Source organism: Poecilia reticulata, linkage group LG21 (assembly GCF_000633615.1).
Source record: "Poecilia reticulata strain Guanapo linkage group LG21, Guppy_female_1.0+MT, whole genome shotgun sequence".
NCBI classification, from domain to species: domain Eukaryota; kingdom Metazoa; phylum Chordata; class Actinopteri; order Cyprinodontiformes; family Poeciliidae; genus Poecilia; species Poecilia reticulata.
The window spans coordinates 5,946,041-5,962,571 of record NC_024351.1 but is presented as its reverse complement, the minus strand read 5'-3'; the positions used below and the strand labels follow the sequence as shown (position 1 = coordinate 5,962,571).

Here is a 16,531-nt window from a genome sequence, read left to right as displayed (position 1 = left end):
GACCACCTCGGCGACCTCGTCCCCAGAGATTGGAGAGCCCAGCCCAGAGTCCCCAGGCTCAGCTTCCTCAACAGAAGGCATGTTGGTGGGATTGTAGTGAGAGTCTGTTCCCAGCAGACCCTCACTACACGTTTGGGCCTGCCAGGTCTAACCGGCTTCCTCCCCCACCATCGGAGCCAACTCACCACCAGGTAGTGGTCAGTGGACAGCTCCGCACCTCTCTTCACCCGAGTGTCCAAGACATACGGCCACAGATCCGATGAAATGATGACAAAACTGCGGCCTAGGGCGTTCTGGTGCCAAGTGAACATATGGACACCCTTATGCCTGAACATGGTGTTCATGATGGACAATCCGTGACGAGCACAGAAGTCCAACAACAGAACACCGCTTGGGTTCAGATCGGGGGGGGCGTTCCTTCCAACCACGCCTCTCCAGGTCTCACTGTCATTGCCCACGTGAGCGTTGAAGTCTCCCAGTAGAACAAGGGAGTCCTCAGGAGGGGCACTCTCTAGTACCCCCTCTAAGGACTCCAAGAAGGGTAGGTAATCTGAACTGCTGTTCGGCCCGTAAGCACAGACAACAGTCAGAACCCGTCCGCCCACCCTTAGGCGGAGGTGTTATGGAAATTTCATCATCAAGGAATGAGAATCTGTTTCAATAATAAGAGAAAGATTAATCTTTGTCTTTAAGTTTCTTTATTCGAAGGCAAAAGCGTTCGAAGACCCTTCTCACTGAGCGCAGTCAGTAGAAGAGCCCTGAGCAACACACATCACATCGTTATATAGTCACAGCAAGACAAAGACCCTCCCAAAGTCTGATGTTATCTCTACTGCCAGATGGCCACAGAGACACCCTGACCGCCTCCTCATGAACTATCTCTCACCTCTTGGAGGAGATGATTTTATGGCAGGAAAGAGCTGATAAGGATTTCAGGAGGAACTTCTAACACTTTTTTGTCAGTTCATGGGTTCAGGTCAAACAGGGTACAAACTACATTCCACACATCAGACCTTTAAGACAACTATCAGATCAAGCATTTTACCCAAGATGTCTTCAGGTCTCTTGGTCTCTTCTGCTATCACAGCTGTAGAAACATCTTAACATTATTTGCAAACTTATTTAATGGACAAACACATCTTGCAGAAATACAAAAACAAAGCAGATATAATCAGTAAATAAATGGTAAAAAAGTATCATCAGTTCCTTCAAGAATGAATTAAGACTGAAAACAAAATTTTCTATTACAGAGGCTACCCTCTCATTCACCGGGGTAAACCCCAACGTACAGGCGCCAAGATGGGGGGCAACAAGTATGCCCACTCCTCGGCGCCTCTCACTGTGGGAAACGCCAGAGTGGAAGTAAGGGCAAGGGAACGCTAAATCCAAGGTTGTTGTGCATCATAAGGGGTCTTCGGGCTGCGCTTTGTCTGGTTCCTCACCTAGGACCTGTCTGCCATGGGTGACCCTACCTGGGGCATAAAGCCCCAGACAGCAGAGCTCCTAGGGTCATTGGGAGACTCAAACCCCTCCACCACGATAAGGTGGCAGCCCAAGGAGAGGATTTTCTCAATTATTATCTTAATTTATCTGCATTTCTTTGTAAACTTCTAAATCTACATTCACATATGGAAATAGCCAATAAGGTGTAATTGGATAAGGCACCGCAGCAGAGTATGTCTTTCCCTGTATACCTATTTCTCTAATATATTTATCTGGTGTCCAGACAAAACAGTCTATTTTAGCTTTTTCACTCTCCCAGCACGGTCTGCGTTCTTACTGCTGTATTATTTTCCTCCTTATGTCCCTGCAAACTTACCCAATAATTCAGCATAATTTGCTTTTGCCTTATATAAAGGAATCTCCCCATTTCTACCGCCCCCCAGGGGGCGTTCAGAGGACAGCAGGGGGCGCTGGCGGACATTTTTACAAAAGGGGGGTGTTGGGATGTCTTTGGGGGGCGTTTGGTCGTAAATGCACAACAATACCAGTTAAGACTTTGAGCAACTTGGTAAAACTGTAAATTAGATTAATTACACAAGATGTTCAAGGTAATTCAAATATTTTGTTTTATTACCAACATTTTAAAATTGTCCAATTTTACTCACAACTTTATGAACTTTACATAAATCATCAGTTTACACATCAAAAGTGAACACATGAACATGAAAATTTAAGTGTGACTAAAACATAAAGTGAGGATCAACAGAACATTCCAGTTCACTGCACCTTACAGGAACCTACAAAAAAGAACAATAGAGCAATTAAACAGAGAAAGTATTTGTATTTAAAGAGAACAGAAAAATGGCAAATAAAAAAATAATACTTACAATTTTAAGACGTTGTGGACTCGCCATGTATGTGACATCATCAGAACTGATGATGATTGGGACCAGATGCCTGGGGTGGAAAAACATTTCTGGGTTTCTTMTTTGCCTGTTTATGCTAGAAGTAGAAAAAAATAGTCAGCAATGTCATAGAATCAGTTGATGTTGGCATCAACTATGAAGCTGTTTTAACGAGGCCTCGCATCACCTGGGTCACGTGACTGCTTCATTTTGCGTGTCGGTTTTCAAAATAAAAGCGCGATGAGCCGCGCTGCATCATGGGTTGTTGTCCTTTTGGTCTCGCATCAGGAGGATATTTGTCTTCAGTGGCCAAAATAAAATGAACATTGACCGACATAATTGATGTGTATTGATGATGATCATCAAAATGTAATGTCTGTTCCTGGTTTTCTCAATTGTAGATCATGTTGTTTTTATGACTTTATATTTTTGTGATTTTATGATGTGAATCTCTTTGAACTGCATTTGTAACATAGTTAAAATGGTTCGGGTTAAATCCTGCTAAAATGCACCATCTGCTGGTAAAAAGTTGTATTGCCTTCACCTAGAAAGAGCGGGGTATTATGGGTAATCCTCAGAGCCATGAGGATCACCGACGAGGTAACGTGTCTCTGCCATGTCATAAAGAAATATTATTTATGCATTTTGTGCAATGTGTTTATGGTTTTCGTTTTTGCATATTGTTGAAATATGTTCGGTTTGAGTCACGCTAGTTCTGTTATTATGTCGTTTTTGTCGTGTTTGAGAATGTTTAGTTCGTGGGAAAGTGCAGTGGGAATTTCCCACGCGGTAACATTATGGCTCCTCCTGGCAGGAGCTTGTTTTATGCCAGAGACTGACTTTACCTCCAGGCCCGTTCTGTGAAATGCAGATGGAGAATTAAAGAAACCGCTGATGCCAACTTGAGCAGCTCCTTGTCATTCATTGCTACACCGATAGAAGCCACCAGAACCACACAGGCCACACATTGTTGCTGAAATGTGCTACACAAATAAACTTGATTGTCTGAAATGGAGCTAGAAAGAGGAAAATCTCTGACATCTGGGAATATTTTGAGATTATCCTCACAATAAAATTATTCTTAGATAATAATTAACCCTCCACCTCCCAATTCCTCACCTTCTGCTCACTTGCAATCACCCCGCCAGCAGGTGCCTCCTCCATCTTCTTCCTGCCACATTCGGTAAGTGGCTCATTCACACGCCAGACATTTTTGAGTCTATAGTCCATTTTTAGACTATAAATATTAATTTAGGTCCAATCTTATTAATGAAGTTGTTCCTCCTGTGCTGAGAGACTTTTTGTTCACCAAAGACTTCCATAAAAGCCATGTCCACATTGGGTCAAGAAGAAATTCTGGTAATAGTTTCTTTAATGGGAACATTTACAGTAGCACGCAGTTATGACTTTACTGGATGAATATGTGACTTCTTGGTTCTTAGCAGAAATGTTTTTTTGTTTTGTTTTGTTTTTTAGAAAAATATAACAATAACATGACAAAGTAGATTGCAAATGTATTACTTATTTCTTTCAGAATTGGCTCAGCATACCATTTCATTTATAAATGATAGCACAGAGGACTGCTCCTGTATTCTTTTGAAATGCAGATTATTGTTACTGAAGCATAAGAATTGGACATACAAGTGTATACCTGCAGTTCATAGCCTTGCTGTAAAAAGCTCCAGGGGCCTGGGGTGGGATTTCTTTTGTTGTTTTTCAACTGTGCTGTACATGAGTGTTGAAATCAAAGGCAAATTTTGGAGCAAGTAATTATAACCAACACTGACTGACATGGCTGGGAGCACTTCCACTTAAACAGAATGCACTTTGGTAAATCCGTACATATATCTCATCTTCCTTTAGCCGGAAGTCCAGACTAGTTTTCCCTATATTTACATCTTCAATGATAAAATATGTTTTTCTGATGTGGCACTGGCCTGCAATAGAGGATTTTGTAGTGAACGACCCAGGGCTGAGCCCAAGAATTGTCTGTTCTAATTAGGTGTGAGTATGACACTGACCCAGAAAGCCCAACGCCATGGAAACAGCTTCAAATGCTGTTAGAGATATTCTGATTGCTTCGGTTGAGCTTTTTTTTTTTTTTTTGCTGAAACTTGAATATTCATTAAATAAGTTCTAACTAATACAGTGACAGAGGAGTTGAACTTCACTGGTAAACATTTCATAAATCCATCTTGTTTTGCAGCTAGCTGCTTTTTTCAAATTGAAAACGGCAAAGTCTTTTAAAACTGCATAGAAATTTCCTAAAACTGTTTTCACAGTCATTTTTATATTCCGTACTGCATCCACTCTGCTTTTGCAATAAGCCTGAAATAACTACACCTTTTCTGTCAAACACCGCTCCTACTTATGTGATCGAACTAAAGTGTTGGTAGCAGTTAAATTGCTCCTCCTCATAAAGAACTGATGAGAAAACTGTTGATTTCTAAAATGTGTCAGCTATTTCTGTTCCCTGTATTTGTTAGAAACACATTAAGAATATACATATCACCTGAATACAACTTCTGACTTTAACTAGGCTTCGCAACAAGTCAAATGCATGTACATCCCACATCAGAACAGCATGGGACACGACTCAATGTGTAATCATAGCAGGTGCAGGTCACTAGCTATAGCGACTAATAGCTGCTGTCCAATAGATATATTTCAAGGGAGCGAACTATCATAGACACTAACAAAGACGTATGTTTGACGCTAGACAAGGTTAGACAAGGACCTGACATGAAACACAGACGTCAGGTGGGACTAAATACACTGGGAGGGTAAATCACAGGAACGAGACACAGCTGGGATCAATGAAACGGGAAGAGTCAGAGACAGAGACTCACAGGGAACAGGATCACAATGAACACAAAGAAACTCAAAGATAAACACAGAAAACTATGGATCACAACATTATTAATATTTCCACTCCCTGAAATAAAGCAAAACAAGTAGGACAAGCAATAGATTTCATTAAAGCTTTATTACACTGTCAAATGATTTAATAACAGACTCATTAACAATGTTTTTACATCAACTAAAGTGGACCAAATAGCCACATTTGCCTCAGTCCTCGCACACACAAGGGTTAAAACAGCCTTAAATAAAGTTTCAAATGTTAAGTTCATAAGTGCTTTGTAGACATCTTGCTGTAAAACTTTAGGATCGATTAAATTAAGAAAATTAAGACTAAACAAAATGGCAGAGCTATATAATATTACTACTTAAAGCTAATTTTTAAAGTTTAATTGGTAATACTTGTATAACAAATTTATGTCAGATTATGATGTCTTGGTTAATGTAAAGTTGTCATAACAAAGACATTTTGAATAATGTCAGCTTTGTATTAAAAGTGTCATGATTTACCGAATGACACTTTATGACTACAGTCATAAATATTCATGAAGACTTATTGATGTTTATGACACTGACATGTCAGTTTTATTCACCCCCTTCAAATAAATTGTTAGCTCCACCCTTCTAGTCTTGGGAGTGGACTGTGAGGAGGATGTTTGGCAGAAATCAAACAGAAATGTCATTCCTGTTCCTGGAAAGTTTGGTGCATCATCATAAGTCCAGACAACTCTCTGAGGAGCTACCTTGATCTTCCTTCTCTGCCATCAAAGGTAAGACAAAAAGTGGCGCAGCTTCAGAATCCTACAAAAGATTTGTGTCTTCTTTTCTTATTTCCTAAAATGCAGCAGAACTGCTTATGTTTTTTCTGAGCTTGATGCTGTTGGCATCTCCATCATACATAACTGCAAAGGACATCAATATTTATGTGTCTGTTGTGTATAACTTGCTTTCTGTGGTAAATGATTTGACTATCTTGACAATGTCAAATCGTTAATGCTGAAACGTTAACAAGTATATGGGTTTACTTAATACTCGTACTTTGAATTGCCTTGTTGCTGTAAATGTGCTATATAAATAAAATTACCTTACCTTAATAAAAGTGAAAAAAAGGCACTTAGCTGTTTTGGATTTAGTGTCTATCATAGATCGATAAAAGTACAAAAGTCATATTTACGAAGGTTAACACAGCGGAACAGTTTTTAAATGAGCTGCATACACGGTAACGTCAGTCCAGTTAAACCTGTTTAAACAGTTGCTGTGGGTCCTTTTTGATTTGGTTAAACAAATCATTTTGGATCAATGCCAGAGGAAAAATATATACAAAACAGAATAGATTATAAATATAATGTCTGGGGTTTAACTTGATCGTTTAAACATCTGGGCTTGGGTTTAAAGCTGCAGTATGTAACATCAATTAAAAATATATTTATATATTAAAGCTTGGTGTCAGGAGGAGGGTCTGATTATCCCTTCTCAATGGTGGAGAAACAATTTACCATTCCAGGAATACAGTTTGTCTGCCATTATCGGTGGTCATGCTAACTAGCCTGAGTATTCGTGCCAGGCTCTGTGATGACAAACCAACCGTAGTGAAGCAGACAGAAAGGGGGAGTGAACAAGAGGGCGACTGTCTGTTTCTGACTAGACATTAACCAGTTGCTCTTAAATTAGCCAGAGTTCTCTTGCTTTTCTCACATCTTCCTCCTGGCCTGCATGGACCTAAAAGGTTCTCTCAAATCTCGATGGCGTTGCTGTAAAGTCAGTCGTCATGAGGTTTGGGACTTTTGCCTCAGACAGATAACTCCACATTCCCAATAAAACATTCCCATGTTTTAATGGGATACTGTTGTTCTGAAGGTGAGTCCGTGTGCTCTGCTGCCTGCCACACAGAAGAAGGGAATTACGAGCTCCACTTCAGCCAAAGTTTTAAAATCAAGTAACGTTTCTCCAGATGAAATGCTCGAAAGTCGACAAGACCCTTTGAAGGAGTTTCCGGATCCCTCAAGCTCCTCGTTTCAGCAGGAACAAGTCTTGCATCATGAGCTCTTTTTGCACCAGTGGTTTTCTAAACATCTCTTCGGCATGCTGTCGACTCCCAGATAGCGAGACGCATGAGACCAGGGCAGAGATGAGGCTCCGATTGGAATATTTTGGTTGATTGATTGATTGATTGATTGATTGATTGATTGATTGATTGATCTACCTCCATGTTGTGTTCTGTGCTTGAAGTTGAAAATGTCTGTCTCCACCACATGGTCAGATGTGTAAATTGTAATCTGACCTACACCTACTGATTATTTGTCTCCATTTGTCTCTATTATGACATAGTGAGGTTTAACAAATGTATAATAAATAGTTTTTGTAAAAGTTACACGCTGCAGTTTTAAGAGCTCAGAAAAAAACATAACATTAATGTTTATAATAAGCAGTATGTAAATGTCTCTTCACGTTTTATATAAAATCTTTAGACGTTTGGTGTTTAAAGTTTGTCCGTCTCATTTGTTTATGTTGCATGTGTTAAGAGAATAAAATCATCAACTTCTGGCTCGTTATATTCTCTTGTCCACACAGAGATGACAGCGTCACAATAATCAGCATTTATTCAAGACAGATGCAGACTATCACCAGAAAAGCACATCAGAAAACTTCAGAAACCTCAGAGCACCAACACTTCGGATTGTTTCCCAGACACACAAAGGGCAGATCAAAGATCTTAGCAAACGATCTGCTGTAACTACAAGTAAAATAAAGGTCAATAGGCCAGAATAAGTTATTAATTTTAAAACTATAATTAGGCTATTTCAATCAAGACGTGTTAAGTTTTAAAACTAGCATATGTTAAATTTATTTTCTTAAGACATGCTCAAGTGTTGGAGCCAATCTGAGGAAGACCTGCTAATTCAAGATCGACCAAACCTCACTGGTTCATCAAGACACAAAATTGAATTGTCTTTAAGAGCAAAGCAGCATCTCTAAGTGTGGATCAGCATATTTGTTCGTGTTACGTTGATTCATAAGGGGTTTTGCGTGGATCTCAGCATGCCACCAACAAGTCTGTAAAGCAAAGTCAACGAGGAAGGGTCAAAATGAATCTGAAAGATTAGGGTTGGTGTCCTTGGTAGGATGCACATTCAGAGAATGTGTTTTACAGTTGGCCTAAGAGACAAAAGAAAAACAACAATCAGTCATTGCAGTTACAGTTAGCTGACTCAGCTCATTCATCATGGCTGTTCTTGTTTCTACGCTCTTCTCAGGACAGAGCAAGCCATATGGAGCTTTTCACAAAATCCTCAGATGGCTACTACTCAGTATTTTTATCCTCAGATGTTTTGTGAAGGCCTTTCTGATATATCATAAGTCATCCACCGGCTGGATAAATGATCCTTTATAGTCATCCCATTAGGCAAAAATACATCCAGTATCTCTTTAGCGCAAAGAGTAAAGACCTGACCAATGACAAAAACATGACCGTAGTTCTTGTCTGGTTGTGGCCCTTTAGAAAAGGCTATGAAACAAACGTCTGCAGCTCCATCTTCAACATCGAGGGCTGCTTCGTTACAGCAGACAGAAACTTCTACAGCAAAGCAAATCGGACGGTGTCGTCATCCATCACAGAGACATTGCTGGGGACCTGTCCAACTTGCCGAAATCACAGAGACCTCCGTTCCAGAAATGGATCTGGATGAACTTTGAGTCGCCGTCAAATTCAGAGCAGATTCCCGGGATTAATAACTTGTTCAATCTGACTCTCGGTTACCGTCGAGATTCCGACATCCATGTGGCTTATGGGTCTATCGTAGCAGCAGATACTGTGGAGGACTTTGTACCACCAAGCAAAAACAAACTAGTCTGCTGGATCGTCAGCAACTGGAGTCCCGATTTTACGAGATCAAAATATTATGACGAGTTGAAGAACCATATTAAAATTCAAACATACGGACGTGCCTTTCAGAAATCTCTCTCTAAAAATGATTACCTCAATACTATGTCGAGTTGCAAGTTTTATTTGTCCTTTGAGAACTCAGTCCACAAGGACTACATCACTGAAAAACTCTACATCCCCCTCTCTGTGGGCACAGTGCCGGTGGTTCTTGGCACGACCAGAGAAAACTACGAGAACTTTGTTCCGAGAGATGCTTTTATCCACGTGGATGATTTTAAGTCACCCAAAGAGCTGGCTGACTACCTGCTTCTTCTGGACAAGAACCAAGAACTGTACCTTGAGTACTTCAGATGGAGACGGCACTTCAGAGTATACATAATCGATTCCTGGACAGAGCGCGCGTGCCATGCTTGTGATTATTTGAAGCGATACAAAGAATATAGGGCTTTCAAAAACCTCAACAAGTGGTACTGGGGCTGATGATGTTGAGATGGGCTAGCCTGAGCTCACCACCTCTTCGTAAATCAGCACTCAGTAATCAAAACGTGATTATTTTTTGGACGACCTGAGCCATTTGAAGCATGGCAAAGAAAACATCTCTTGTCATTGTAATGAAATCAAGCAAAGTAATTTAAAGCTGTTGTGCACATCTGTAGAAGTCGTTAAGCATGTTGTTTTAAGTTTACATTAGAACTGAGGATCCGACAGATCGTCCTTCTATTTTGTGACGAAATATGTGCCTGATCCATTGTTTAAAAGTTTCGTCCTTCCAGTCTTCGTTCTTTTCATTTCTGTCTTCAAATTATTTATACTTGATGTCCTGAATCCTTTTCATCATCTTTCCTTCTGGGGTTAGGGTTACATATTTTATGTATTTTGTGTCAGTATTTCATAAAATATTTTTGTGCAAATTAAGTTTAATTAGTTGAAAACAAATTTTGGTCTCACTCTAAATTCCTTTAAAAAATAGCTATAATTTTTGCACTCGCAGTTCATGTGACAGCATTGCATCATTTTGTTGGCTATGGGCTTTAATTCTTTGTTCTTTTTATTGTATTGCTTTTGGTAGATTATTAGTATTTATCGGTCTAGTTTAGTTGAGGGAACAGGCCAGTGAGTTTGATGATAAAAAAATATTTTGACAGCATATTAATAATTTTAATTTGTCAAAACACAAATTGTGAAGCGCAAATCACCAGAGAATGTTTTGCCATGTCCTGGCTAAGTTAAGCATATACAAGTAAACGTAACTTTTCATCTTATTGTTCCTTAAAAAAGTTTGTTTTTATGTTATTGCACTTAAAAGAGGTAAAGAAGGTAAGATAAAAATTCCCTGCAGACCTGGTTCTTTCTTCTGTTTTTGTAAAACAGACAGGAAGTGCATTTGCACTTTTTACAGATGTTGCTGGGTATCTCCACCAACAACAAAATAATAATAACAATAATAGCTTTTTATTAGTGTAACAAATGATATGGCACATTATTGTGCAAACTGTCCTTGGAATATGAATAGATGTAACATTTTAATCAATGAGCAATGAAGTCTAAATTAGATTAAGACAATATGCAACTAACAAGTAACTAGGAATAAAAACATAAGATGGATCTACCATTTTAAACTACCGCAGTTCAACCAGTTAGGCAGTGCGTGTGAATTTTGTATGACTTCTTAATTAAGCAGCAGTTTTAGATAAATACCAGAAACATAGTTTTCATAGTTTAAACCCAGCTTTATTGATTTTGGCATGCTACCCTGTGGATCCGCCCATCCTTACATACTTTCCATGGTAAACCGACACCTTTGAAGTATTTGGGGATGGGCCTCAAACACAGTTTTCTTGCGTAACACAAGAAAACTGTGTTACTCATAGTTGGCTTGGCTGATATCTTACTGGTATCATTAAGATGTCAGTAAGCGCCATGCTCAAACAATTTTGTGCAAGTGTGGACATGATGATAATGTCAGACCATCACAGTGGTAATCAGAAAAGAGCAGTGTCACCCAGATGATAGGAAAGGTACGCAAATGGGACAAATCAGCAATTACTCTACATACAGCCAAAGGAAACAAAGTCAATGTTTTAGAAAATGTGTCTGACAACGAGGAGACCTACCAACCTGGCTCAGTATTCCAGTTCTATTAGGAGGAATATGCTCCAAATCCAGCAAACAATTGTAAGAAGCTACAGGAAGGAAATCCAAAACATTTGCCCCAAGTCTTACAACTCAAAGACATTGCTAACAAATACAAAGGAAATGTGTCAAAATCTCTGATTTCGAAGACATTAATTAATAAAAGCTCTGATATATCCCTTATCTCATTGTTGTGGCATTTAGTAGATCCATCTAACTTAAAGCAAGATACGTTTGGTCTTATCTTACTTTAGACAGTGAAGGAAAAAAGTTATATGTGTCTTTGTTAGGTGTATGTAAACTTCTGGTTTCAACTGTTTGTTGGTGAGAGACAAACAGAAGCTTTTAGCATCAAAAATGTGACCCGAAAACTAAGTTTAAATGTTAGTGTCAAAGAAAAAGCCTTGGTAGGTTTATAAATATAAGAAATGGAGAAGACAGGATTTTTATAAAATCCTAGTCTTATTACAATAGTCAAGCGATCAACTCAGAAATATTTCAATAAACTTTTAAAACCTTAATGTGTTTGTCAGTTAATGATCAGTAAAAAAATAAATCTAATTTTGTCAGGATGACAGCATTTGCTAAAGTGCAAGCGCAGGCCTGTATGCTCAGGGATGCATAACTCTCTGTACACTAAACATCATGTTTTCATGGTGCAGAAACCACTTGAGTAAATCAAAACATCTCACAGAATGTGAAAACGGTTAGAAAGCAATCTTGTCCAAACTTGATACTGAGGAACTGAAGTGATAATATTTAAATCAGGCACAGAAGAAAAAAATATATATACATGATGTCAGCTTTGCAGAGTATAGAAGTCGCATTGTATGGTAGTTTAACACCGTCGTGCTGTGAGAGCCATATTGTCAGATTGAGGGGAGCAGACTGACTGCTTCACACTCACTGGAAAAAAAAAGTAATAAAAATCTAGTAATAAAATCTAGTAATAAAAATCTATCCACCTCTTTTTTCATCACTGGAAAAAAAAAGAAAAACGATGAGACCTTGAAGTTCCTAACCTGTGCACCCTAATATTCAAGACCATAAACAGGCCAGAAGAAACTGACCTAATATTGTATCGTATCTGAGACTGTATGTCAAATTTTGACCTTGAGATATGTTGACTCAAATGCGTCATAAAAGGGCAGAAAAGTGATATATTTACACTAATGATGTGTAAGTAAACGTCAAACCAGAGCTGTATCTCTGTATCCATATTAAGTAAAATGTGCTAAATGTGTTATTTCTTGTTCTCTGTTTCCATGCTCACCTGAAGGTGGCATCGTTAAGAAGACCTGCAGATTTAAATTCAACAAAACCTCCGCAGATCATCAAGGGCACATTTTCTTGACGTTAAAACCACTGGAGCGTCTCTGAGTGCTGGCCAACAGATTTGTTCGAATAGCACCAATTCATAAAGAGTTTGTTTGGATCTAACCATGGAGCCAACAGGTCTGTAAGCAAAGTGATTAAARAAGCTTTTCTTTTCTGAATTTATGTGAAAGCAGGGTACATATTGAATGCAGCTGGGTTTTTTAAAGCTATGTTAAAAACACATTATCCTCTGTAAGAACCTGCAGTAATCAGGAATAAATTGATTAATAAGTTTCATGTTTTTTCTTGTTTTGGTGCCCTTCTTAGGACAGAGCAAACCATCTGGATCTTTCCACAAAATCCTCAGACTGGTTCTCTTCAGTGTTTTTATTCTTGAACTTTTTATGACTATCTTTTTGATGTACTATAAACCACCCACTACCTGGTTAAACCATCGATCATCAGATTCCACAAAGAACATCCAGAATGTTTATACCGCAACCAATGACAAAAATATGACTATAGTTCTCATCTGGCTGTGGCCCTTTGGAACAAAATATGAAGCGAACGTCTGCAGCTCCATCTTCAACATCGAGGGCTGCTTCATTACAGCAGACAGAAACTTCTACAGCAAATCGGACGGTGTCGTCATCCATCACAGAGAAATTGCTGGGGACCTGTCCAACTTGCCGAAATCACAGAGACCTCCGTTCCAGAAATGGATCTGGATGAACTTTGAGTCGCCGTCAAATTCAGAGCAGATTCCCGGGATTAATAACTTGTTCAATCTGACTCTCGGTTACCGTCGAGATTCCGACATCCATGTGGCTTATGGGTCTATCGTAGCAGCAGATACTGTGGAGGACTTTGTACCACCAAGCAAAAACAAACTAGTCTGCTGGATCGTCAGCAACTGGAGTCCCGATTTTACGAGATCAAAATATTATGACGAGTTGAAGAACCATATTAAAATTCAAACATACGGACGTGCCTTTCAGAAATCTCTCTCTAAAAATGATTACCTCAATACTATGTCGAGTTGCAAGTTTTATTTGTCCTTTGAGAACTCAGTCCACAAGGACTACATCACTGAAAAACTCTACATCCCCCTTTCTGTGGGCACAGTGCCGGTGGTTCTTGGCACGACCAGAGAAAACTACGAGAACTTTGTTCCGAGAGATGCTTTTATCCACGTGGATGATTTTAAGTCACCCAAAGAGCTGGCTGACTACCTGCTTCTTCTGGACAAGAACCAAGAACTGTACCTTGAGTACTTCAGATGGAGACGGCACTTCAGAGCATCAATCAATTCCGTTGCAGAGAACACATGTAAGGCCTGTAATTACCTGAGATGGAAAAATGAATACAGGGCATTTAAAAACCTTAACAAGTGGTTCTGGGGCTGATGGACTGCGCAGCACTCATCACCTCTTCATAACGTTGTACTCAGAGAAAAGTCAAACTGATAATTTAATGGAATATTTACATGAAGAATGCGAGTAAGCAAACATGAAAAAGAATGTAAAGTTAAACGTGAAGGTGGTTTATTATTTTTGGGAACAATGTTTGTACTTCATATGTTATTCTTACATGTTTTTATGTCGGATTTTCATGTCTAATGCAGGAGATATATCTTTGTGTGAAGAAATATTGAAGTCAGTTTCATAATTGTGCACATGGGTGTGATAAGGAGAGCTGGATTGTTAACTGATCACTCAATGGTCAGTGAATGGGATTTGGTTTACATAGTCTCTAGTTAATCTCATTATTTGCTCAAATTTGTTTCCTCATATATGAAAGTTGTTGCTTTTTGTAATATTTACCTCAATTGAAAGTGGAGATCCCAGCAGTGGGTGGAAGTTGTTGTTAACGCAATATCGTTGTTCGGTTAAAAGATGCACTTCTTTACTTTACTTCTTTACTTTTCACTTGTTTTCTGCAAGGGTCTGGTCCTATCCAGTGTGACAAAGTTACAACTGGATTTTTTAATAAATAAATTGTGCTGTATATATTTTAAATATTCAAATCTTATTGTAAGAGTGTGGAAAGCAAATGGAGCTGTGATGTAACTTTGTTGGTGAAGCTTTATGCAATTAAGAGGTTTTAGGTAAAAACTGAGAGGCACTTAAGCAGGACAACAGACTACAAGCAATGCTAGTAGCGCCAGAGCATGAGGTATTTTTATATTAAATTTGTAGCCGATGGCAGTCTGCTTTCATTACCTTATTGAGGAAGTTGGGCCAAAATGAGCCACAGATTTTGGCCGGTCCAACAAACTTTTTTTTTTTAACAGTTTTTCCTGTATAAAAGCAAAGTGTCATCAGTGTATTTGGTAATTCAAGGGAAATACCTTTTTTCTACCTTTTATGGGTTTTGTATTTTTGCTCGATGTGCTCTAACTGTGGATACGTGTGTGAATGGAAAAATGAAGTGAATAAAGGTACGGGTAAAAGAGCAAACTAGAATAAATGAAGAGTCTGGTCTTTTTACAGCAAACATTTGTGTGGAAAACTGAGTTGAAACCAGAGTTTTACATGCACAAGACAGTTCAGTTCAATTGAGTTTATTTGTGTAGTGCAGAAACACAACAAATGTCTACAGTCTTAACCAAACTGATTTTGTTTGTATACAGAAACGTAAAGCCAACTGTATCGAATGATATTGTAATAAGCTGTCTTGATTGTGAACAGCACAAAGACACGGATGGTGGCGCACGTAGTTGCAGCGGCTCATTGCTCTTTCGGTTGGTGCTATGTTTGGCTGCTAGTGTGCGTGTTGTTTTGTGTTCCGTACTCATCATGCTGGACGACATACAGTCGGGACGACCTTTTGACGATCGGTGCCCGCTACGAACAAGATGTTACAGCTGTTTTTCAACGCTTGTTCAACATTCCGGGGGACATTGCGAGGAGCCCCGGCGCGCCGTGGATTACCATCTTAGCAGGGAGGAAACGCCGGCGGCGAAGGGAGAGAAGGCAGAAGCGGGGCTGCAGGGCCGGCTTGTTAGCTAGGCTACGGAGGCAACCACACAAACCACCGCTACCTAGCCTGTTTCTCTCGAACGCCAGATCCCTGGTGAACAAGATGGATGAACTGAGACTACAGGCTGCATCTCATAGTGCAGTGAAGGACTGCTGTATTCTTCTAATCACGGAGACCTGGCTGCATCCAGGCGTAGCCGACTCAGTCATCGAGCTAACAGGCTACACAGTACTGCGACACGACAGAACGAAAGACTCTGGTAAAAGCAGAGGAGGGGGGCTCTGTGTGTACGTGAACAACACCTGGTGTACTAACACAGCAATTGTCACCAGCCACTGCTCCGCAGACCTGGAGTATGTGACTGTTAGATGCAGACCTATATACCTCCCCAGAGAGTTCACCGTAGTAATGATAACCGCTGTTTACATACCACCGGATGCTAATGCTAAAACAGCTATTGCACTTCTGCATGGCAGCAGTGGCCATTTGCAGAGCATCTATCCAAATGCTGTGCACATTATAGCGGGGGACTTCAACCATGCAGACTTGAAGACGGCGCTCCCCAAATTCCACCAGCATGTAAAGTGTGCTACAAGAAAGGCTAACATTCTGGACAAAGTCTACTCCAACATCAAGTCAGGCTACAGGGCTAGACCACTTCCGCACCTGGGTCAGTCCRATCACCTGTCCCTGCATTTAATTCCAGCCTACACCCCACACAGGAAAAATGTCCCAACCATCATCAAAACCATTAAATCCTGGCCCGAGGATGCGACAAAGCAGTTGCAGGACTGTTTCGACAGGACAAATTGGGATGTTTTTCAACATCAGGATCTGGAGGTTTTTACAGACACTGTACTTTGTTATATCAAGAACTGTATTGACACTGTAGCTGTGGATAAACGCATTCGTGTCTTCCCAAACCGGAAGCCCTGGATGACTCAGGAGGTCCAGCGACTGCTAAAGACCAGGAATACTGCCTTCAGGTCTGGGGACAGGACCGTCTATA

General features: G+C 39.8%; 1 protein-coding gene and 1 pseudogene across 1 annotated transcript; both read left to right on the top strand.

Moving 5' to 3' along the window:
* Positions 1 to 5,897: 5,897 nt before the first annotated feature.
* LOC103457330 (alpha-(1,3)-fucosyltransferase 9-like) lies at positions 5,898 to 14,593 on the top strand. Its single transcript, XM_008397370.1, has 3 exons — positions 5,898 to 5,977; positions 12,503 to 12,678; positions 12,868 to 14,593. The coding sequence occupies exons 2-3, from the start codon at positions 12,666 to 12,668 to the stop codon at positions 13,944 to 13,946; spliced, it is 1,092 nt and encodes a 363-aa protein (XP_008395592.1). The 5' UTR covers positions 5,898 to 5,977; positions 12,503 to 12,665; the 3' UTR covers positions 13,947 to 14,593.
* LOC103457331 (alpha-(1,3)-fucosyltransferase 9-like) lies at positions 8,076 to 9,682 on the top strand (annotated as a pseudogene).
* Positions 14,594 to 16,531: the final 1,938 nt, after the last annotated feature.